The 21,476-nt window shown below is 42.3% G+C and overlaps 1 protein-coding gene across 1 annotated transcript in view; it reads left to right on the forward strand.

Annotated features, from left to right (window-relative positions):
* The window catches only part of LOC136881174 (ubiquitin thioesterase otubain-like), a 111,603-nt gene extending 90,927 nt beyond the window's left edge, over nucleotides 1–20,676 (forward strand). Inside the window, exon 7 of the mRNA XM_067153847.1 lies at nucleotides 20,451–20,676. Within this exon, the coding sequence (XP_067009948.1) occupies nucleotides 20,451–20,489 (39 nt within the window). The 3' untranslated portion in view covers nucleotides 20,490–20,676. The remainder of the gene's footprint in view (nucleotides 1–20,450) is intronic.
* The last annotated feature ends 800 nt before the right edge of the window (nucleotides 20,677–21,476 follow it).

A 21,476-nucleotide genomic window follows, 5' to 3' on the forward strand; every position in this document is an offset into this window, starting at 1 on the left:
ACTGATTCTGCAACTCATACTGTTCTGAATCTCCCATCTCACAGTCTCACTGATCATCAAACATCAGTCCTGTCCAGGGGCCTCAGTTTCTGCCCCTCTGCTCCATTTCAAATTCTGGCTGATGCCCACTCTTTTGTAAGGAAACTACTGTTGCTTTCAATACAAAAGCAGTTGTTCATTGCCTGATGAGACTGAGCCATCCCTAACTCTCAGCAAGAGCCCATGTAGTATTGAACCTCTACCCCTACCACCTGAACATCTCCTTCAGATAGCATCTAATTTCCTCATAACCAGTCCTTATGTGACTCCTAATTCGTAACCTCTCTTCCTACCCAATACAACCTATCAAAACACTACCTCCATGCTCTGAGAGGACTACAAGATAACACAGACACTATCATTCTTCTGGTCAACAAAGGATCCACCACACTTGTCATGAACTGCCAAGATTATGACCATGAGGCCCTACGTCAACTTTCTGATACCGCTACATATGTCCCCACCGGGCGAGTTGGCCGTGCGGTTAGGAGCTCGCATCCAGGAGATAGTGGGTTCAAACCCCACTGTCGGCAGCCCTGAAGATGGTTTTCTGTGGTTTCCCATTTTCACACCAGGCAAATGCTAGGGCTGTACCTTAATTAAGGCCACGGCCGCTTCCTTCCCATTCCTAGGCCTTCCCTGTCCCATTGTCGCCATAAGACCTATCTGTGTCGGTGCGACGCAAAGCAACTAGCAAGGGAAAAAAAACATATGTCCCCCTCAGCGAAGACCCTACACAAGATTATATTCTGAACTTAAATACTTACATCAAACTCCGTGGACCATAGGAGGGTCTCCCGTATTTCCAAGATACACAAGGCCAACAATCCAGGATGCCCCATTGTTTCCAGCCATTCTGCATTGGTTGACCAACATCTTGAACCCTTCTTACATTTGTGACACTAGTCATTTTCTTGAACGTTTTGCCATTCTTCCCACACCCCTCCCGCCACAAACTGCCTTCTGGTTTCTATTGATGTCACTCTACCCAAATATCGCTCACACAGACGGACTTAAGGCCATCGAGTCCTTCTTGAATAAACCGCAAACTGGTGCCCTGCCTCGCAGTTCCTTCCTCAACCACCTCACACAATACATCCTGACCCACAGTGTTTTCCTTTTCAAGGGACAATTATTCCACCAGGTTTGTGGCACCTCTGTGGGTACCAGGATGGCTCCATCTCATGCCAACCTCTTCATGGGAAAACTGTGAAGGATTTCCTAGCAACTCAACCCAACCCTTTCTTTCTCCTGTGGCATCACGAAACAAGCCTACTTGATTCATTCCTGCACTACCTCAGCACGAATTGCAGTGTCCATTTCACTTGGCAGATCTCCACTACATCTCTCGTTTTCCATCTGCAGGATGGCAGAATTGACACCTCTGTACAAATCAAAACCACTAACCATCAACAGTATGTGCAATATAACAGTTTTCACCTGTATCACACTGAACAATCTCTTACCATTCAGCTTTGCCATCCAGGGTAATGGGATTTGTTCAACCCTTAAAGCCCGTGCCTTCTACAACAACAACCTGAGGAAGGTGTTTACTGCTGGGGGTTACGCTACCCAATTGGTTGACCACCAGATCTCATGGGCCATGAGCTCTGTTCCCACACTCTCTAAGCAACCTAACGACATACAGTATCAAAAATAATCACATTTTAAAACAAGCATTCTACAGTATATTCTCTCATCCTCTCCCAACACCTGGGATCTTCCTCCAAGAAGCTGCACGGTCATTTTCAGGCACCCACCTAACTTCAAAAATATTTTCACTCATTATGGACCAAACCAACATCCGTTCCTTCTAGCTCTTTCCCCTGTGAATACAGCCACTGTAAGTTCTGCCGTTGATATACATGAAGCACCACTTTTACTTGTAGCATCACCAACAAGTCTTAACCCATACAAGGTCATCATGACTGTTCTTCATCCAGCTTCAGTGCAGACTGTGCCGAGCTTTCTGCATTGGGTTAACTAGCAGCACACTAGCTAAACGTACATAGATCTTCCTGTCCCCATTCACACCAGGCACCATCAAAGCACGTTTGATGAATGTTTGATAGTTTAATTCCTCAAACATTTACCCCCAACCCTTTTGCCCTTAGAGATTCTGAAGTGGGACATCAACTGGTGCTCAAGTCCAGGGAAGAACATTCCCTTGTCTGTTTGTCCCTTCATTCCACTCACCTCACAACTTGCCAACAGTGACCATTATTATTCTGTCCCCACTGGCAAAGGCTGCAGCCAAAAATTTTGGACCCACGTTTGTTTATATATGTACGCTATCGATGGCATCTTCCATGGTAAGTTACTGCTCTCTGTCTGTTTCCTAGACATTTAATTGTGATGACTGAATACTATTTTAGGTTAACTTCAGTTGATTTCTCTTCTGCCAAGATAGGGAAAGGGCTAGGATATAAAGGGCAGCAGCCATGGCCTTAATTCAGGTACAGCCCCAGTCAGCATTTGCCAAATGTGAAAAATGGGAAACCATGGAAAAACCATCTTCAGGGCTGCCGAGATGGGATTCGAACCATTTATCTCCCGATGCAAGCTCGCAGCTGCGCAACCATTATCGTATGGCCAAATTGCTTTTTTTCCTGTTTTTTCCTATTATGAGTTCATGCGGATCATATTTGAGATATACTTCAGAGTCTGGAAAAAGGAAATTGGAGGCATTTTCATACCTGCCAACCCTTCCAATTTACCCGGAAACTTTCCGTTTTTTAACTCGTCTTCAGATTTTCCTATTTATTTTTATTTCTTCCTATTTTTTACCAGTATAACCTCGGTACGGCCTATAATCTTCCCCTAGGATAAATTATTCTGTGCTTGTGTAATTTACGCAACCTCATTTTCAAGTGCATTTATTTGGCAAGTGTATCATCCATCCCCTTCGTGTATCATGTTTCCCACTTACTACAGCATCGTGAGTGTTTTACAGCTGGGAATTCAGGACGGCAATCGTCCTACGAGCGAGAGAGTCTAGCGACTAGTCTTGCGACTCCGTTAATCGGGACGAAATATTGAGTTTCTTGTTCCCGCCCTGTTAACATCGTTCCTGTACGTAGTTTTGTCAGAGTTGTAGGCCACGTGATTTATCTTGCGGTTCTGTGCTTTTCCCCCTGCCGAAATCGTATGTTATGAAACATATTGATCTGTTTTGTACCGGTGTTTATGGTATTTTGCATCCTAAAACAAGTATTTTTCTGAATTTATTTATTCATTTGAATACCTACAGCCATCTGGCAACCCTACATTATCACTGTCACAACTTAGAGATGACAACACTGTACAACACAGCAGGTTTTGATGATTAGCAGCATTCTGTTGCAGCGCTTTCTGCGCTTCAGTCTGGCTCAGACTTAGCTTGCTAATGAGAAGAGGTTGTGTCCTGTACATGAGTGACATACTGGGTTAATGTATATATTGAACTTATATATCAACATGCTACGTGTGTACTTTTCCTGCTGATAAAACAGCGGCACAATTCCTTGGAAAGGCCTACTGTGCATACAGTAGGCGGACGGTGAACAAACAACGCTGCTGTTCTCACTCCTACTTCTGTATGGTGAATGTGAAGGGTTTAACAGCAGGAACAAAAGTAATATATTCTATCTGTTCCTCATGGTGCTGATGTACGAGTACCGCAGCATCTGGAACAATTACATGATGGCTCTTCTTCTGAAGATGAGGCGGAAATGACCGGTGCTAACTTTAACTGTGATTACTCACCAGAAGTTGCTGGGAAAGAAACCAAACTTTTCGAGCAAAGTGCATGAAGTGACTTAGTTCGACATGTTGGTCTTACAAAGGGATCTGCCAAGGTGCTTGAGTCTAGACTCTGTGAAAGGAACATCTTGGTACCAGGAACGATGTGCCATTGGTACAAACATCGTGAAGAAGAATGTTTACCCTTTTCTGATGAGGGAACTTCGGTTTAGTGCAACAGCGTTCCGGAGGTTATGCTGAAACTAGGAGTGCCACATTATGGAGACTGTTCTGGAGACTTTTTTATTGATACCTTGAAGCGTTGTTTGAAGCGTGTTCTTCTTCACAATGAAAACAAATTGCATCAGTTCCCTTTGCTCATTCAGTTAATCTGAGAGTAATATACAAAAATCTTGAGATGATGACGTGTAAAGTATGAGGAACACAAATGACACGTGTGGTGACTTTAAAGTGATAGGTTTTCTTGCTGCTCTACAAGCAGGTTCCACAAAACATCACTGTTTTCTGTGTGAGTGGGACAGTCGAGTAAGGTCGCAGCACTGAATTCAAAAGGAATGGCCGCCACATAGACAGTGGATTGTTGGCTTGAAAAACATAAAATAAGAAAGTCATGTTGACAAGTTCAATATACTGTTACCTCCACTTCATATCAAACTAGGACTTAACAAAGCAATTCGTTAAGGCTATAAACAATGAAGATGGAAGCAATCTGTGTCGTTGATTCCCAGGCATCAGTAATACTGAAATCAAAGAGGGTATCTTTATCAGAAATCTTCTGTCTGAGACTGATTTTGAAGACTGTATGTGAGTAGCAGAATGTTCGGCATGAAAAGCATTCCAGGATATAGTCAAAAAGTTTCTCAGCAATACAACAGATCCAGACTATGAACAAATGGTGGACAGAATGAGTGTTTCTTTCCAAGATTTAGGCTGTAATATGACCTTAAAGATGCACATGTTACGTTCATATCTGGGCTATTTCCCTGAGAACCTAGTAATGCAAGGAGAAAGATGTTGCCAGGATCTAAAGGAAATTGAAGGCAGATATGAAGAGAAATGGAACCAAAGCATGCTGACAGATTACTGCTGGTTACTGAAGAGAGACTACACCTCACAAAAGAAAAGCAACAAAACAAAGTTTCTTAACTCAAGATATACAATTAAAACTGTGGACTTGCAATTCTACATCATGTTACCAGGCTTATGCATGATGAATTTTGGACCATTTGGCTGTATGCATACAATTCTTATGCTCATAAATATAATAGAGTATTTCTTGCATATGATAATAGATTGTGTTAATCCCATTATTATAAGAAGGCTACGTATATTAGAATATCATCTTAATTTTCGCCACTGTAAAGCACAAATATAGAGTGACTATAGCAGTTCTATTAGAGTTCCAGACGGAGGCAAGCAATACTACAGCCGCCATGGTATAAATGTACCAGCCAACAAAAACAGATGTCTGAGTAATCTCAGATGTGTGTCAAGGTCACCGTTGATAGAAATTATTTATAGTTTGGCTTTATTTATGGAAGTGTGAATATGCCTGCATTCTGTTTCGCACACTTTTGTTCGAGCAAATCAAACAGTGTATCTGATCTCAGGTAACTTCATTTATTTTATATTATAAGAAGGCTACGTATATTAAAATATCGTCTTAATTTCCGCCACTGTAAAGCACAAATTATCGTCACAGGTTCTCACTAACATACAAATAGCTGACTACGCAGTGGGTAAATAACATGAAGAAAGACAAATGGTATCCTAAGCAGCAAACTACTCTCTGTTCAGAACATTTTGTATGTGTGTCGAACCCTTGTCCCGTTTCTCTGTGTGGTCGAGTGTTTAGTTAATGACAGGAGAGATTTGCTGCCCTAGGCATTACCTACAATATATAATTGCTCTTCTCATTATACATAATAGGGGAGGAGGGAACAGAAATAATCCCAATGCAGAGCAGTTCAGATCAGCATAGAGGAAGTGTTTAGTGGGGCAGATTGATTCACTGACCACTGCAAATTGTAAACCACCAGGAAGTGTTGTACTTTTCTTATCTATGTACTATGAATCCTTATGAAGACAGCACCTATACTGATCATTATCACTGTGCTACAAGGTACTCACCAAGGACTCTGAAAATGTTGATGAGTCATTGCAGGAAATGACATCCGTGATGTGGGTAAGAAAATTAAATGCCATGACTGATGGAAAGTTATGTTTGCTCAGTGTTCTGAAGAGAAGAAAGGACATATTGCCTAGAAATTTGTAAAATATAGTATCTTTATCCAGCTCATTATGTTGTGCAAAAGCACATGGCTGAAAAAGTATTAAGAAAAAAGTCACTGTCACGAAGCTAACATAAACTGTATGTTAATGTTACAGGCTGAGTTCTCTAGTCATTTGCAGAGGAGTTGTTATACAGTAACAGTCATTTATTTACTGCTACCGAGTTCAGTGGGGAATCCCATTATGCCAGCATGGCAAAACTTCTCTTAAAGCAGTATTTTAAATTAGACTGCACCACAGATACAGGGTTCTTAAGGAAGAACTGAAAAGAGAAACGATGACTTAGATATACTTTTCATGGGTCATTGAATCAGAGCTAGAAAATACGTATCAGTTAATGTTTCGGAACGTGAAATGTGACTGTTAACAAGTCAATATAAAATTCAATTTGTTTATTGTAAATTTTATTTCGAGTGTGTGTTATACAAACGTTTTCATAAAAAGGTTGCCTTTGAAATGTATAATTCATTAAAGTGTTTTAACTCCCCAGAGGAGACAACAAAAGCAAGCCCCTAAAACTAAAAGAAAAATAGATCCTACCCAGCTAATCAACAATGAAAATTACCCCCCAAAAAAAAAGCATCTGAAAAATAAAAATCACAAATAAACTTGAAGACTTAGTACACAGCTTTAAACAAATTGCAGAAGACCTGGCTCCCATAAGGTCACATTGCAATTAATTGAAGAGAAATTCAATAAAACTCAAGCAAGTCACTACTACAAAACCATCAGGGAACAGCTCCGAAAATATGAACCCCCGACCCTACTGATGAAGGATGAAAATGGTAAGCTGGCTCAAAACAATGAAGACAATGCAGAAATTCTGGCTAAATATTTCAACAAGCTTCTAAATTGTGAGGAACCTACATAAGCCCTTCATTTGGACACCAACACCCCAATAAAAACACCACCAGAGAACATCAATCCCCCAACAATAAAGGAAGTCTACCAAGCACTGAATAAATTTAAAAGTACAAAGCGCCAGGAGGGGATCAGACCTTTGCGGAAATCTGGAAATGTGCAGGAAGATCAGCAACAACTTGTCTCTATCTAGATTAAAGAAGAACTGCCAGAACACTGGACAACAGCCCTCATCCACCCCTTGCACAAAAAAGGAGACAAAACCGACCCTAATAACTACAAGGGAAACTCACTCCTAGACATAATATACAAAAATATTTTCAATAATCATCCATAATAGGATAATTTTACAACTTGAGAAAGAACTAGAATATCAAGGAGGTTTCAGACCTTGGAGGAGCTGTCCTGATCAGATCATGAGTCTTAAGAAGTTGATAATGGAGAAGGAACAGTGATATGGTTATAACATTTGTAGATTTCAAGAAAGCTTATGATTGCATCCATAGATAATCCCCGTTTAAAATTTTAAGACACCTTGGAGTACACCCCAAATTAATAAATATGATAAAATTGACTCTTACTAACACCAAATCAAAGGTGCAGTTTAGGGGTGAAATATCAGTCTCATTTGAAATTAAAACTGGATTACGTCTCTAATTGTGTTCTAGAAATGGTAAAGAGGGAATGGTTTAGGAAATGTCCCCCAAAAATAAAGATTGGCTGAAAAATCAAAACAAATTTCCTGGGTTTCACCATTGATTTAGCATTACTAGCAGTGGACATACACTGACTGACAGACCAAATACAACACCAAGAAGGAGTGGTCAGAACTTTATGCCAATTGCAGGGTAGACTGACGTCACTGAGGTATGCTCATGATGTGAAATGCGCCGCTGTGCTGCGCACGTAGCGAACGATAAATGGGACACGGCGTTGGCGAATGGCCCACTTCGTACCGTGATTTCTCAGCCGACAGTCATTGTAGAACGTGTTGTCGTGTGCCACAGGACACGTGTATAGCTAAGAATGCCAGGCCGCCGTCAACGGAGGCATTTCCAGCAGACAGACGACTTTACGAGGGGTATGGTGATCGGGCTGAGAAGGGCAGGTTGGTCGCTTCGTCAAATCGCAGCCGATACCCATAGGGATGTGTCCACGGTGCAGCGCCTGTGGCGAAGATGGTTGGCGCAGGGACATGTGGCACGTGCGAGGGTTCCAGGCGCAGCCCGAGTGACGTCAGCACGCGAGGATCGGCGCATCCGCCGCCAAGCGGTGGCAGCCCCGCACGCCACGTCAACCGCCATTCTTCAGCATGTGCAAGACACCCTGGCTGTTCCAATATCGACCAGAACAATTTCCCGTCGATTGGTTGAAGGAGGCCTGCACTCCCGGCGTCCGCTCAGAAGACTACCATTGACTCCACAGCATAGACGTGCACGCCTGGCATGGTGCCGGGCTAGAGCGACTTGGATGAGGGAATGGCGGAACGTCGTGTTCTCCGATGAGTCACGCTTCTGTTCTGTCAGTGATAGTCACCGCAGACGAGTGTGGCGTCGGCGTGGAGAAAGGTCAAATCCGGCAGTAACTGTGGAGCGCCCTACCGCTAGACAACGCGGCATCATGGTTTGGGGCGCTATTGCGTATGATTCCACGTCACCTCTAGTGCGTATTCAAGGCACGTTAAATGCCCACCGCTACGTGCAGCATGTGCTGCGGCCGGTGGCACTCCCGTACCTTCAGGGGCTGCCCAATGCTCTGTTTCAGCAGGATAATGCCCGCCCACACACTGCTCGCATCTCCCAACAGGCTCTACGAGGTGTACAGATGCTTCCGTGGCCAGCGTACTCTCCGGATCTCTCACCAATCGAACACGTGTGGGATCTCATTGGACGCCGTTTGCAAACTCTGCCCCAGCCTCGTACGGACGACCAACTGTGGCAAATGGTTGACAGAGAATGGAGAACCATCCCTCAGGACACCATCCGCACTCTTATTGACTCTGTACCTCGACGTGTTTCTGCGTGCATCGCCGCTCGCGGTGGTCCTACATCCTACTGAGTCGATGCCGTGCGCATTGTGTAACCTGCATATCAGTTTGAAATAAACATCAATTATTCGTCCGTGCCGTCTCTGTTTTTTCCCCAACTTTCATCCCTTTCGAACCACTGCTTCTTGGTGTTGCATTTGCTCTGTCAGTCAGTGTAAACGAAACAAAACCCCAGATATCAGGACTTCAAAACATTGCAAATAAAATTGGCCTAAAAATATCATTTGAAAGAACAGAAATTATGCCCCCAAAATCAAACAACTAAAATAAGTTACCATAAATGGTAAAAAAATCAAAACCATAACTCAATTTAAATATCTTGGAGAAGTGATAACACATAACCTAAATGAAAAAATTTAAATCCGAACAAGAACAAATAGCACTAAAATTAACATGGGAAATTTACCAAAAAAGTCTGTCAATAAATGCAAAAATAAAATTCTACAACACAGTTATAAAACCGGAAGCTACATATGCAGCAGAAACACTTTTTCACCTTCGTCGTGTTCTTAGTGTCAGTTCAGTGTTAAGCTTACTAATCCAGTTACATATTTACTTCACGATCTCAGAGGACAGCCTATTGAAGGAGGATTCTACATCGAAGAACTGCAGAAAACAAAATATCCTAATCACTATTTAATCGAACGTGTTACTCGTCGTTGTGGAAACAAACTGTATGTCAAATTGCTTGGTTTTAACAACAACTTCAGTTCATGGATTAATAAAGAGGATGTACTTTAAAACTTGAGTTTTTATTCTCGAAACTCCACCTCTCCATTCTTTTATCATAAGACAAGATTAAACATGCAAGTCAACAATATTACTACTCGTATTTTAGGACATGCTGTATGGTAGGATTAAAATTTTCACAAAGCTTCACAAATAGGAAAAGTCCTCTCAGTTTTAATTACTGCATTGATGGGGTGAAAGTTCCTTTTGGGGTTCATTGTAAGTACCTAGGTGTTAATATAAGAAAAGACCTTCATTGGGGTAATCACATAAATATGATTGTTAATAAAGGGTACAGATCTCTCCACGTGGTTATGAGGGTATTTAGGGGTTGGAGTAAGGATGTAAAGGAAAGGGCATATAAGTCTCTGGTAAGATCCCAACTAGAGTATGGTTCCAGTGTATGGGACCCTCACCAGGATTACTTGATTCAAGAACTGGAAAAAATCCAAAGAAAAGCAGCTCGATTTGTTCTGGGTGATTTCCGACAAAAGAGTAGCGTTACAAAAATGTTGCAAAGTTTGGGCTGGGGGAAAGGAGACGAGCTGCTCGATTAAAGGGTACAGATCTCTCCACGTGGTTATGAGGGTATTTAGGGGTTGGAGTAAGGATGTAAAGGAAAGGGCATATAAGTCTCTGGTAAGATCCCAACTAGAGTATGGTTCCAGTGTATGGGACCCTCACCAGGATTACTTGATTCAAGAACTGGAAAAAATCCAAAGAAAAGCAGCTCGATTTGTTCTGGGTGATTTCCGACAAAAGAGTAGCGTTACAAAAATGTTGCAAAGTTTGGGCTGGGAGAAAGGAGACGAGCTGCTCGATTAAATGGTATGTTCCGAGGTGTCAGAGGAGAGATGGCGTGGGAGGACATCAGTAGACGAATAAGTTTGAGTGGTGTCTTTAAAAGTAGGAATGATCACAATATGAAGATAAAGTTGGAATTCAAGAGGACAAATTGGGGCAAATATTCATTTATAGGAAGGGGAGTTAGGGATTGGAATAACTTAGCAAGGGAAATTGTTCAATAATTTTCCAATGTCATTGAAATCATTTAAGAAAAGGCTAGGAAAACAACAGATAGGGAATCTGCTACCTGGGAGACTGCCCTAAATGCAGATCAGTAGTGATTGATTGAAGTTTCACAATTCGTATTTGAAAATGAAAACCTACAATCTGTTTTCCAGTCATTGACCTGGTGAGGGATGCAATGAATGAAGCAGATATAGGCTGTTAGTACGATGGGGTCGCCACTCCCAAAATGATTTATTAATGAATGATAGATGTTATGAAATGAGAATGGAGAATGTTGCTGGAATGAAAGATGACAGGGAAAACCGGAGTACCCGGAGAAAAATCTGCCCCGCCTCCGCTTTGTCCAGCACAAATCGCACATGGAATGACCGGTATTTGAACCACGGTATCTTGCGGTAGCGGTGAGAGGCCGACACGCTGCCGTCTGAGCCACAGAGGCTCCCCACAATTCGTATTTATTTTAGGATATATACATTTTTTCTTCAAGTAAAGCTGTTCTGTCCTTTCTTACATAGATTATTTTACTATCTTCGCTGTTTAATGCCACTACCTAGTAACAGTTTTCCTTTTATTGCACCGCCAACGACAAGTACTGTTATCTTCTCAGCCCCTTAAGCATTAGGTGACGACACACGCTGCATAGCTTTACGATACAGATTTTTATCAGCTACACGTCTTAGTTCAGGATTGTTTGGAAGATAAGTAATGTCATGCTCTTTGCAGGCAGCATCTAACATATTAATACCAGGATCACCACGTACCAAGTGGACGCCAAGTCGAGTTCCAGGGCCACAGTACTGGTAACTAAGAAGATGAAGCTCAAAGGGTAGAAGATCAGTCACCTTATTAATGAGTCCATGCCCAGCATGCTTCCTCACCTTTATCCCAGCACGTTTCTTCACCTTTTTCTGTGACAACTTGTTTACTTTCTTCACAGCCATGATAAGTGTTTATAAGCGAAGACAACTCGATAGTTTTAGGTCCGAGATACAGTTTATGAGTTGATATGTACGACATTGTCTCACTGAAGTTCTCCTAGATAAACTCACTTCTTCATGATGTTCACTACACGTTTGAAGCTCTGACAAAATAGATCTTGAGTCCACTCAGGAGGCACCTTTTCCCAGATCTTCTTTACGGCATTCGCAGCTACATTAACCAAAAATGCCTTTGGTAATGCATTCAACTCTTCAGTAAAAGTGTTTATTTTCTTTTGTGGCATATATAAAACTGTACGACTGCCTTTTCAACTGCATTACACTTAGTATCAGATAGAAATGACATGATGTATTTACTCGACAAATGTTTCTTTCACACTGACGTCATTTCGACACTGCAATTTACATATGCTGTTCACCTCCCAACATGCACTGCAACACAACCAATAAAAGAGCATGCACACATGTCGTAAGAACTGTTCAATTGTTTCTCTACTATGCTCCGTGTAAAGAGTTTTAAATGATGAGCATCCTAATTCATGCATGCCGATAATTTCACACGTTGATGGTAGATACTCACGCAACTATTCCTTCTTTTCACAACCCTTTAAAAAAGCAAGATCTGCTCTTGACAATAGGAAACATGCATAATTTTCAAAAATGTTTTCTACCATTAAAAATGTTCAAAAGTGCTTTTCCGCAAGGCGAGTGAAACGGCCTCTGACGTAAGCGGCGCGCTGTGACGTCACGATCCAGTACCGCATGCAGCTCTACCAGCCATTGTGCATCAGCCGTTACTAAAAGGCTATTGTTTATTATCCGTGATCGCGAATAACTTCAAAATGACAGAAGAAGGGTTCAAAACAGCACAGTCAGACAATCTATCATGTGTAGATGTCATCATGTCATCATTCGTGAAAAATAGTGACTATTGTGGCCGCAGTTTAAGTGGCATATTTATATACGTGCAATGTACTGTAACTCATAGTATTAGGATAACTACGAACCTGGATAGAAATCACATCACTTTCAACATTTCCTTCTAGACTGATTCCCATATTAAAGAATAATATTACATTTTCGGGCTTTCAACATTAGTAAAGTAAGAAATAGGATTTCAGCACCAACATAAACATATAGGTAGCATTATAGTACTAGTCCGCCTCTGAGGTGTAGTGGTTTAATGTGATTAGCTGCCACCCCCGGAGGCCCGGTTTCGATTCCCGGCTCTGCCATGAAAGTTGAAAAAAATAGTACGAGGGCTGGAACGGTATCTACTCAGCCTCGGGAGGTCAACTGAGTAGAGGGGTTTCGAATCCCACCTCAGCCATCCTCGAAGTGGTTTCTCGTATTTTCCCACTTCTCCTCCAGGCACCTAAGGCCACGGCCGTTTCCTTCCCTCTTCCTTGTCTATCCCTTCCGATCTTCCCATCCTGCAACAAGGCCCATGTTGAGCATAGCAGGTGAGGGCGCCTGGGCGAGGTAATGACCCTCCTCCTCCTCATCATCATCATACCCAAAGTCTCACGCTCCAGGACACTGCCCTTGAAGCGGTAGAAGTGAAATCCATCACTGAGTGCGAGGGAAAAACCAAATATGAAGGATAAACTGATTAAGAAAGAAAGAAAGAAAGATCATAGTACGGTACTATAGGTCTATAATCTATCATTCCCGAAAAAAAATATATTTATGGTTGGGGCAACTGGCGTACTAACTTCCGGGGCCCATGAAAGAGAATCATTAAATATCATCTAGTTTTCACAAGTCGGGCCGAGTGGTTCAGACGGTTGAGGTTCTGGCCTTCTGACCCCAACTTGGCAAGTTCGATTCTGGTTCAGTTCGGTGGTAGTTGAAGGTGCTCAAATACGTCAGCCTCGTGTCGGTAGATTCACTGGAACGTAAAAGAACTCCTAAGGACTAAATTCCTGCACATCGGCGTCTCCGAAAACCGTAGAAGCAGTAAGCGGGCGTAAAGCCAATAACATTAATTACATTTGGCTTCTAACAAGCTGAGCATATCACGCAAGAAAAGTGTCTTGGTGTCATTTTAGTCGTTCAATAAGGAATGTCTTTGGGTACGGTGACTTTTACCTTTTTTGCTATTTGCTTTACATCGCACCGTCACAGATAGGTCCTATGGCGACGATGGGATGGGAAAGGCCTAGGAATGGGAAGGAAGCGGCCGTGGCCTTAAGGTGCAGCCAAAGCATTTGCCTGGTGTGAAAATGGGAAACCACGGAAAACCATCTTCAGGGTTGCCGACAGTGGGGTCCGAACCCACTATCTTCCGGATGCGAGATCACAACTGCGTGCTCCTAACCGCACGGCCAGCTCGCCCGGTATCTTTACCCTTCGGTTTATTGACTTGGCTTGTATAACCTAATTTTTTTGCTAGTTGCTTTACGTCGCACCGTAACCTAAAACTAAGGTAAGTTCGATAATATTTTGAACACCAACATCACTATTTTCACCTGTGTGCAATTATGTTATTTATTTCACTAATATTATGATAATTATTATAATTGAGCATTGTTAACTTATAAGACCCCAACAGACGAGCATTGGTTTTGTGTAGATATATATATTTGTTAAATTCACGTTGTTTTATTTCATGACGTACACGCCTATTTTTTGTTATATTATAGAGTATTTAGCTATAGCCTAAATTTCTTTATAAATGTAAGCTCTTCAATAAAGACATAAATAACTGTCGCATGCCAAGATAAATTGGTATAATTAGAGCTGTCAATATGGTTCATAATCCCTTTGATTTATTACCTTGATATGAATCACCCAAAACATAGGTTAGGTTTGGAGAATACTTTAATAATCAGCATTAATTAATGCACTGTTTATTACTTTCATATCCCAAGATGTAAATGAAGCATTTAATTAAAGCATCATACATTAAAATTCAAAGTGTTACCACTAGAACAGCTGACATGGAAAAGTGATTGAAAATTCAAACAAATTCAACTTACGTTAAAATGATCTTTCAAAAAATAAGTAGACTTTTCCGATATATCACCAGCATTTCTCCGGCTCGCCAAAATTCATTTCTCCCTAGTTTTAGCCTCTTTGGAACATTTATAAACAATTTGTTTGGGATGGTATGCGATGTGCTGTTGCACATCGGAACTATACACCATTTATAAGCTTTCTGCCTCACTGTCTGCGCAAGATTTATTTTAAAAGTCTAAAATATACTACTCAGATTATTATCCAATGTATAGACTTCGAATTTAACTATAGCAGACACTAACATAAAGTAGAAATACGTAAAGTGTATTCTGTTTCTCACAGCACACTATTTTCGTCTGCTAATTCAGTCAACCTGTACGATGACGTCAGACCAATGAGCTCGCGTACTTGCGTGACGTGACATTTTCGTACTTTAATTTAGATTTTTTATCATGTTTGGAGTTATTATTTGTACATTCTGATCACATTTTTGAATTCTGCATGAAATTTTGAATCAGATTAGCATATTTGTAATTAAAACCCCGGATCATGCATGTTCCCTATTGAGCGCTCATCAAAGATAGAAAGCGATCAGATATTCCTTTCTCTTCCCACTACATACCTAATTGGGCTAAATACAAAACTGACGAGTTTTGGCGCCGACAACACAAATTAGTTGCCGTTTACTTTGAAGCCTTGTACATCCACCATTAATGTTCTTGCCATGCTGAAATAGCGTTTTACTCTCTATCACAGTATCTCAAAGACTACAGAAAAAAATCACACTTATACAATCTATAAAGGCTTGCGGTTACTAGAGAGAGAGCTTGATAACGAACAAGTCTAAACATGCATAACCATGTCGACGTCATCCCCAAACACACAAACGTGCAGCGTTTAATAGCAGGGTCTACCGTGCCTTCACAATACCTATATCAAGGAAAGACCCCAACAGCGAACTCAATATTATGAGGAAAATCGCCAAATTTAATGGCTATAACAGATCCTTTATAGAGCAGAAGATCAATAAAGTTAGGCATTGGCTTAAGACCACATTTACAAAAGAAAGCTACTATTTCATCTATTTTTACTTTCAACAGTGATGTCTATAAAATTACTAATCTCTTCCGAAAACACGACATAAAAATTCACTTTAGAACTAATAACAAGACTTCAGAATTTTTATACAATTCATCATCTATTAATACCTCTAACAGATTTTCTAAATCCGGAATCTACAGATTCAAGTGTAATGAGTGCAGCTTTTCGTACGTGGGTCAAACAGGACGTAGTTTTACGACCAGATATTCGGAACACGATGATGATGCTTGTAGTTTGAAGGGGCCTAACATCGAAGGTTATCGACCCCTTATGGAACGAGATGGACTACATGATAGATGATAGTTAAAATTATAAAATTTATCCACTGACTAGAGTTAAAAAATGGTGATGGAGAAAAATGAATATGAGATTAAAACAATCAGTGGATCTAATTCGCAATGCCTTATTATCTAATAAAATAAGAGGAAATACAGGAAAAAAGGAATAAGGCCTTTCCTGGAAGTACAGATATATATATAATTTACGTTAGACGTTGATATGACATATTAAAATACGCAACACAAACTAAAACGAAGTCAATGGGATAAAAGCGCAATTAACACAAATACACTAGGACAAAGGACACCATTACACACGATAAAAAAGACCACTATCCCTCATAAAGCGGATGACGAGGTCTGCTGACTGCTCGCCATCTCGCAGGATAAGGGAGATTAAGAGTACGGCGCAGATCGACCAGGTCCACACACTCGCCGCAAGTACACACCGGAGGGGGTTCTCCTTTCGATAGAATGGGAGTGAGTCAGGATACCGTGGCCGATCCGAAGACGACAAAATACCACTGCTTCCCTCCGAGAAGCCCGAAGGAAAGTCCTCCATATCTTCTTTGTTCCTTTTATCGCTCTCAGCTTATTTGGAAGTGGAATTGCCTGCCACTCCATCTCCCAATGGGATATAACCAGACTTCTCAGCTGAGTGCGAATATCACTTGCTGGAACTTTGAAAGGCAACGGGGGCGGTGTAATTGCCTCCTTTGCAGCCGTATCTGCTAACTCGTTTCCCTCTACACAAAAACGTAATTCTGGTGCCGGCATCCGAACACCCGGCCAGCAGGTCTTGGACCCCCTGCACCAGAGGGTGCCGAGGAAAATAGGTATCAATAAACTGTAGTGAGCTCAAGGAGTCAGTACACAGAAGAAAGTGTCGGCGTTCATCGGGCAGTGCATACCGCAGAGCTTCACAGATGGCATAGAGCTACGATGTATACACACTATAAGTTTCCGGGAGAACAAAAGAAACCTATCACTGTCGACAACGAGCGCACAACCCACTTTCGTGTTTCTTTTCTTTTGCCATCCGTGTAAACGACGACTGAACCTGGATACCGGCCAACAACGGACAGGAAGAGCCTCCGATAAATCGAAGGGTCCGTGTTTTTCTTCGGGCCAGTGTGCAGATTAAGGAGTATTTCAGGTCGTCGCACTACCCACTGAAGTACCCCACTTGGTTGTCTGACAAAGCAAGGAAGCGAAGGTACATGAAATAGTCTCTGACTGCATTCCAAGCGTATTCCAACCGGCCGCGTTCCTCGAGAACAAGCAGCGTAAGCCGACTGTTTCCATTGTTGAATACGCAATGATAGCTAGGATGAAGTGGCATCTGTCGCAAATTTGCAGCATACGATAGAAGCATTTGCTGGCGTCTCAGGTGTAAAGGCAGAACACCAGATTCAGCGAGCAGGCTAGCAATGGGGCTTGTAGGAAAAGCTCCAGTCGCCAACCTAACCCCGCTGTAGTGGATGCTATTCAGCTTCGCAAGGACGCTTGGTCTTGCTGAGCCATATGCTGCACTGCCGTAGTCTAGCCGTGATAGAATATGTGCACTATAGAATCGTAGGAGCACCGTGGGGTCAGCCCCCCAATTAGTGCTGCTAAAAAACTTCATGATATTCAGCTTCTTTGTGCATTGCACTTTTAACTGCCGCACATGTGGCTCCCACGATAATTTGCTATCGAAAGGAATCCAAGAAATCGGTAAGTGTCAACTACAGGAATACCAACATTTCCTAAATAAAGTTCAGGAGGAGGGTGAAGAGAACGTTGGCGACAAAAGTGGACAACACATGTCTTTGTGGTGGAAAACCGAAAGCTGTGTTCGAAGGTTCACTGCTCCTCTCTCCTAATAGCTTGCTGTAATTGTCGCTCTGCGACTGCAAAACTACGCGAGCTATAGTGCAGAGCAAAATTGTCCACATATAGCGACGGTATGACTGCTGAACCAGCAGCAGCAGCAGCAACAATACCGATTATGGCAATGGCGAACAGAGTAACACTAAGAACCGATCCCTGTGGGACTCATTTTCCTGAACGTGGTATTGCGAATATGTCCTCCTTACTCGGGCACGGAATAGACGGAGGGACAAGAAATTCGCAATAAATACTGGGAAGTTACCCGGAATCTCCATTGATGCAGGACTGAAAGGATATCATATCGCCAGGTGGTGTCATAGGCCTTTTCTAAGTCAAAGAAAACAGCTGCCAAATGCTGTTTGCGGAGAAACGCATCCTGGATAGAGCTCTCCAGGCGTACCAAGTGGTCATTGGTCGAGCGAGCGGCTCGAAAACTACACTGGTACTCGGACAAGAGTCCTTGTTTCTCCAGAACCACACAAGTCAGCGATTTACCATCCTCTCAAATAGATTACAAAGGCAGTTTGTAAAACAAATGGGTCTGTAACTTCCTGCATACTTAGGATCTTTGTCAGGCTTGAGGACTGGAATAACTATGCTCTCTCGCCACTGAGACGGAAATCACCCTCTATCCAGATTTGGTTGAACACACGAAGGAGATATACTATACTATCCTCACTAAGGTGTTTCAACATCTGGTCATGGATATTGTCTGGTCCAGAAGACGTGTCCTTGCAAAGCGCTAAGGCGCTGCAGCGTTCCCACTTCGTAAAGGGCACGTTATAGTCTTCTGAAGCCTGAGTGGCAAAACTGAGGTGATGACGTTCTGCCTCCCGCTTCACAGCGAGGAAATCACGATGGTAATTCTCGGAGCCAGACACATCCGCGAAATGACGAGCTAGATGGTTTGCAGTCGAGAGCGGTTCAGTGACGATATTGCCTGCAGTGGAAATTCCCGGTACAGAAGATGATCCTTGGATATCCGAAATACTTGAGATGATGGGGTATGTGACGTCATAGACGATACATATCTCTCCCACGAAGCTTCCTTACTTTGGCGAATAACAACTCGCGCCTTAGCGTGGAGTTTTTTAAATGTTACCAAATTGACCACAGTAGGCTTCTTACGATAACGTTTATGAGCGCGACGGCGTTCTTTGATAGCTACTGCAATTTCGGCGTTCCACCAAGGAATGAGTTTTCGGCGAGGAGTTCCTGAGAAGGACGGAATGGACTTCTCAGTAGCAGCAAGAATAACTTGGGTGATGTAAGTTATTTCCTCGCCGACGGTCTACCTGGTATCGTTGTTAAAGACAGCTAGTGATGTGTACTTTGGCCAATCAGCATGTTTAAGAATCTATCGAGGAGGAGCCTCGATGAATTTTCGTTTCAACAAATTAAGAATGATGGGAAAATGGTCAATCACAGAGATCATCGTGTGTATTCCACGGTAACAGCGGAACGAACGTTCAGAGACGAAGAGCCTTGTAACATGTAACATCAAGTGCATTTGGCTTCGCTTTAACCAGGTCTTCTGTTATGCAACTGAATGGGCATGAACTACATTGCAGGAAATGGGCTGTGGTCTGCTCTTTTCCACATGCACACAAAGTACTGTCCACTTCAAAACCCCATTTCTTCTGGTTGACCCTGCACCGCATAACACCAGAGCGCAGTCTATTCAGTGCTCTCCAATTCACCCAATCTGCAACATGGCCAGGAGGGAGTTCCTCTTTTGGGTCCATCCATTGACTGATACTCGTATGTTGACTCCTGGCGCACCGTTCTTGAATTCTTGCTTGCTGCGCTGTTCCTGCAAGTGTTTCGGTTACTCTTAAGAAGCTTTTCCTAGACTTAAGGCGCTGGCGTGGTGGCTTATATCCAAACAAAGGATGGGCTTCAGATGTCAACAACTTTCTCTTTTCTTTCTTGGCTGCCACTTCACAGCGGATATCGGGGGATGCTATCCCTTCAAGGCAATACACTTTTTCCAAAGGTGTAGGTCTCAAGTATCCAGTAATATTGCGGCAGGTCTCGTTGAGTGCTACATAAAGTGCTTCGGCATGGCAAGATTTGTACCACACCGGGCATGCGTATTCAGTTGCAGAATAGCAGAGCGAAAGGGCAGATGTCCTTACAGTGTCTGGTTGTGCTCAGGTCATTTCCAGCTGTGGTCCTGAGATTACGAGAACAGCTATGGCCATTGCTGTATCTTGATAGTAGGATCCAGTCTGATGAAGCCGATATGTGGAGTCTTTCTGCTACAGACCTTAAGAAACTCGATTCTTTTCAAATGTGATTCTGACAAAGAATGTTACGCATACCTTGGACAGAATATCATACGAATTATAAAGCGGCTCAACCCCAGAATCAGGTTACCATCAACATAGAAAATAGACTGTTTTACAATTCTTCAGGCGCACTGTGTGACGTGGGAATGTCAGCATAGAAAAACAGATTATTGTTGGAAATTCCTTGGCAACAGAGATCTTGGACGAGTTCCCACTCGATGGTCAAACATTATCAAGAATATAACTGGGTCGAACCTCTGTGTTGCAGCACATCTGGCTGAGGACCGCAAGAGATGTAGACAACTGAGCAATAGTCTCCTGGAAGATCACAACGCCCAGAAATGAGGGAACAGTAAGTGAGAAATATTTTCTTATGTATATAATTATGTGTGTAAAGGAATGGAATTGCAGTTTAGGCTTTTTGCAGATGATATAGTACCGGTATAGAATATTTTGAGTGACTACACCTTCGACAATGTTTTGAGATGGACAACAGACAGTGGAATGATTTTAAATCAGGTTGTAAGATTCACTAGGGAGAAAGCTCCTCTCTGTTTTAACTATTGACGCTGAAAGTTCCTTATGGGGATCACTGTTAGTACCTAATATAGGTGTTAATATAAGGAAAGATCTTGATTATTGTAATTATATTAACCAGATCATGAAAATAGGGAATCTGTCATCTGAATGCATATCATTGGTTGACAATCAATAGTTCATTGTTACTGTTTGACGGGCTTGCAATTGTAGGTCATCACATTTAGTTTTCTTCTGGCTCAGCTTTTCACCCTGTGCTGCTGCAGCCTTGATGACTGCTCAACCCAAAGGCCTACAGATTATGAGTTGCCGCATGGCAAATGTGATTAAACTTATTGGTTTTTGGGACCGGAGCTGCAGCCCTACAGTTGGTCTCAGGTAGGCTGAGTAGACCTCGCTGTCCTAGCCGGTTGTCGAACACGTGGCCTCCAGGTAAGAGGCATACTCTACTGTGGGGCGGCCAAAAAGACCTCCCCCCCTCTCTTTCTCTCTCACTCTCCTTTACAATTCAATTTTTTCGCCCGTTCTTCGAATGAGGGCTCCTCCATTACATTCTTGTCATTTTGATAGTCATTTTTTGTGGCTGGTGGTCGCGCAGTTCTGCTCCTTATCAAAACAAACACGAACGCTGAATGATGCTCGACGTGATGGACTAAGCAATAACTCGTGAAATTTAAGACTAAAAATCTGATCTCACAGGTAGGACTGTGTTCGTAGATTGCAAGACTAATGTAAACTCTTCGATAAAAGCATCAGT

This window comes from Anabrus simplex, chromosome 9 (genome assembly GCF_040414725.1).
Source record: "Anabrus simplex isolate iqAnaSimp1 chromosome 9, ASM4041472v1, whole genome shotgun sequence".
Classification (NCBI taxonomy): Eukaryota; Metazoa; Arthropoda; class Insecta; order Orthoptera; family Tettigoniidae; genus Anabrus; species Anabrus simplex.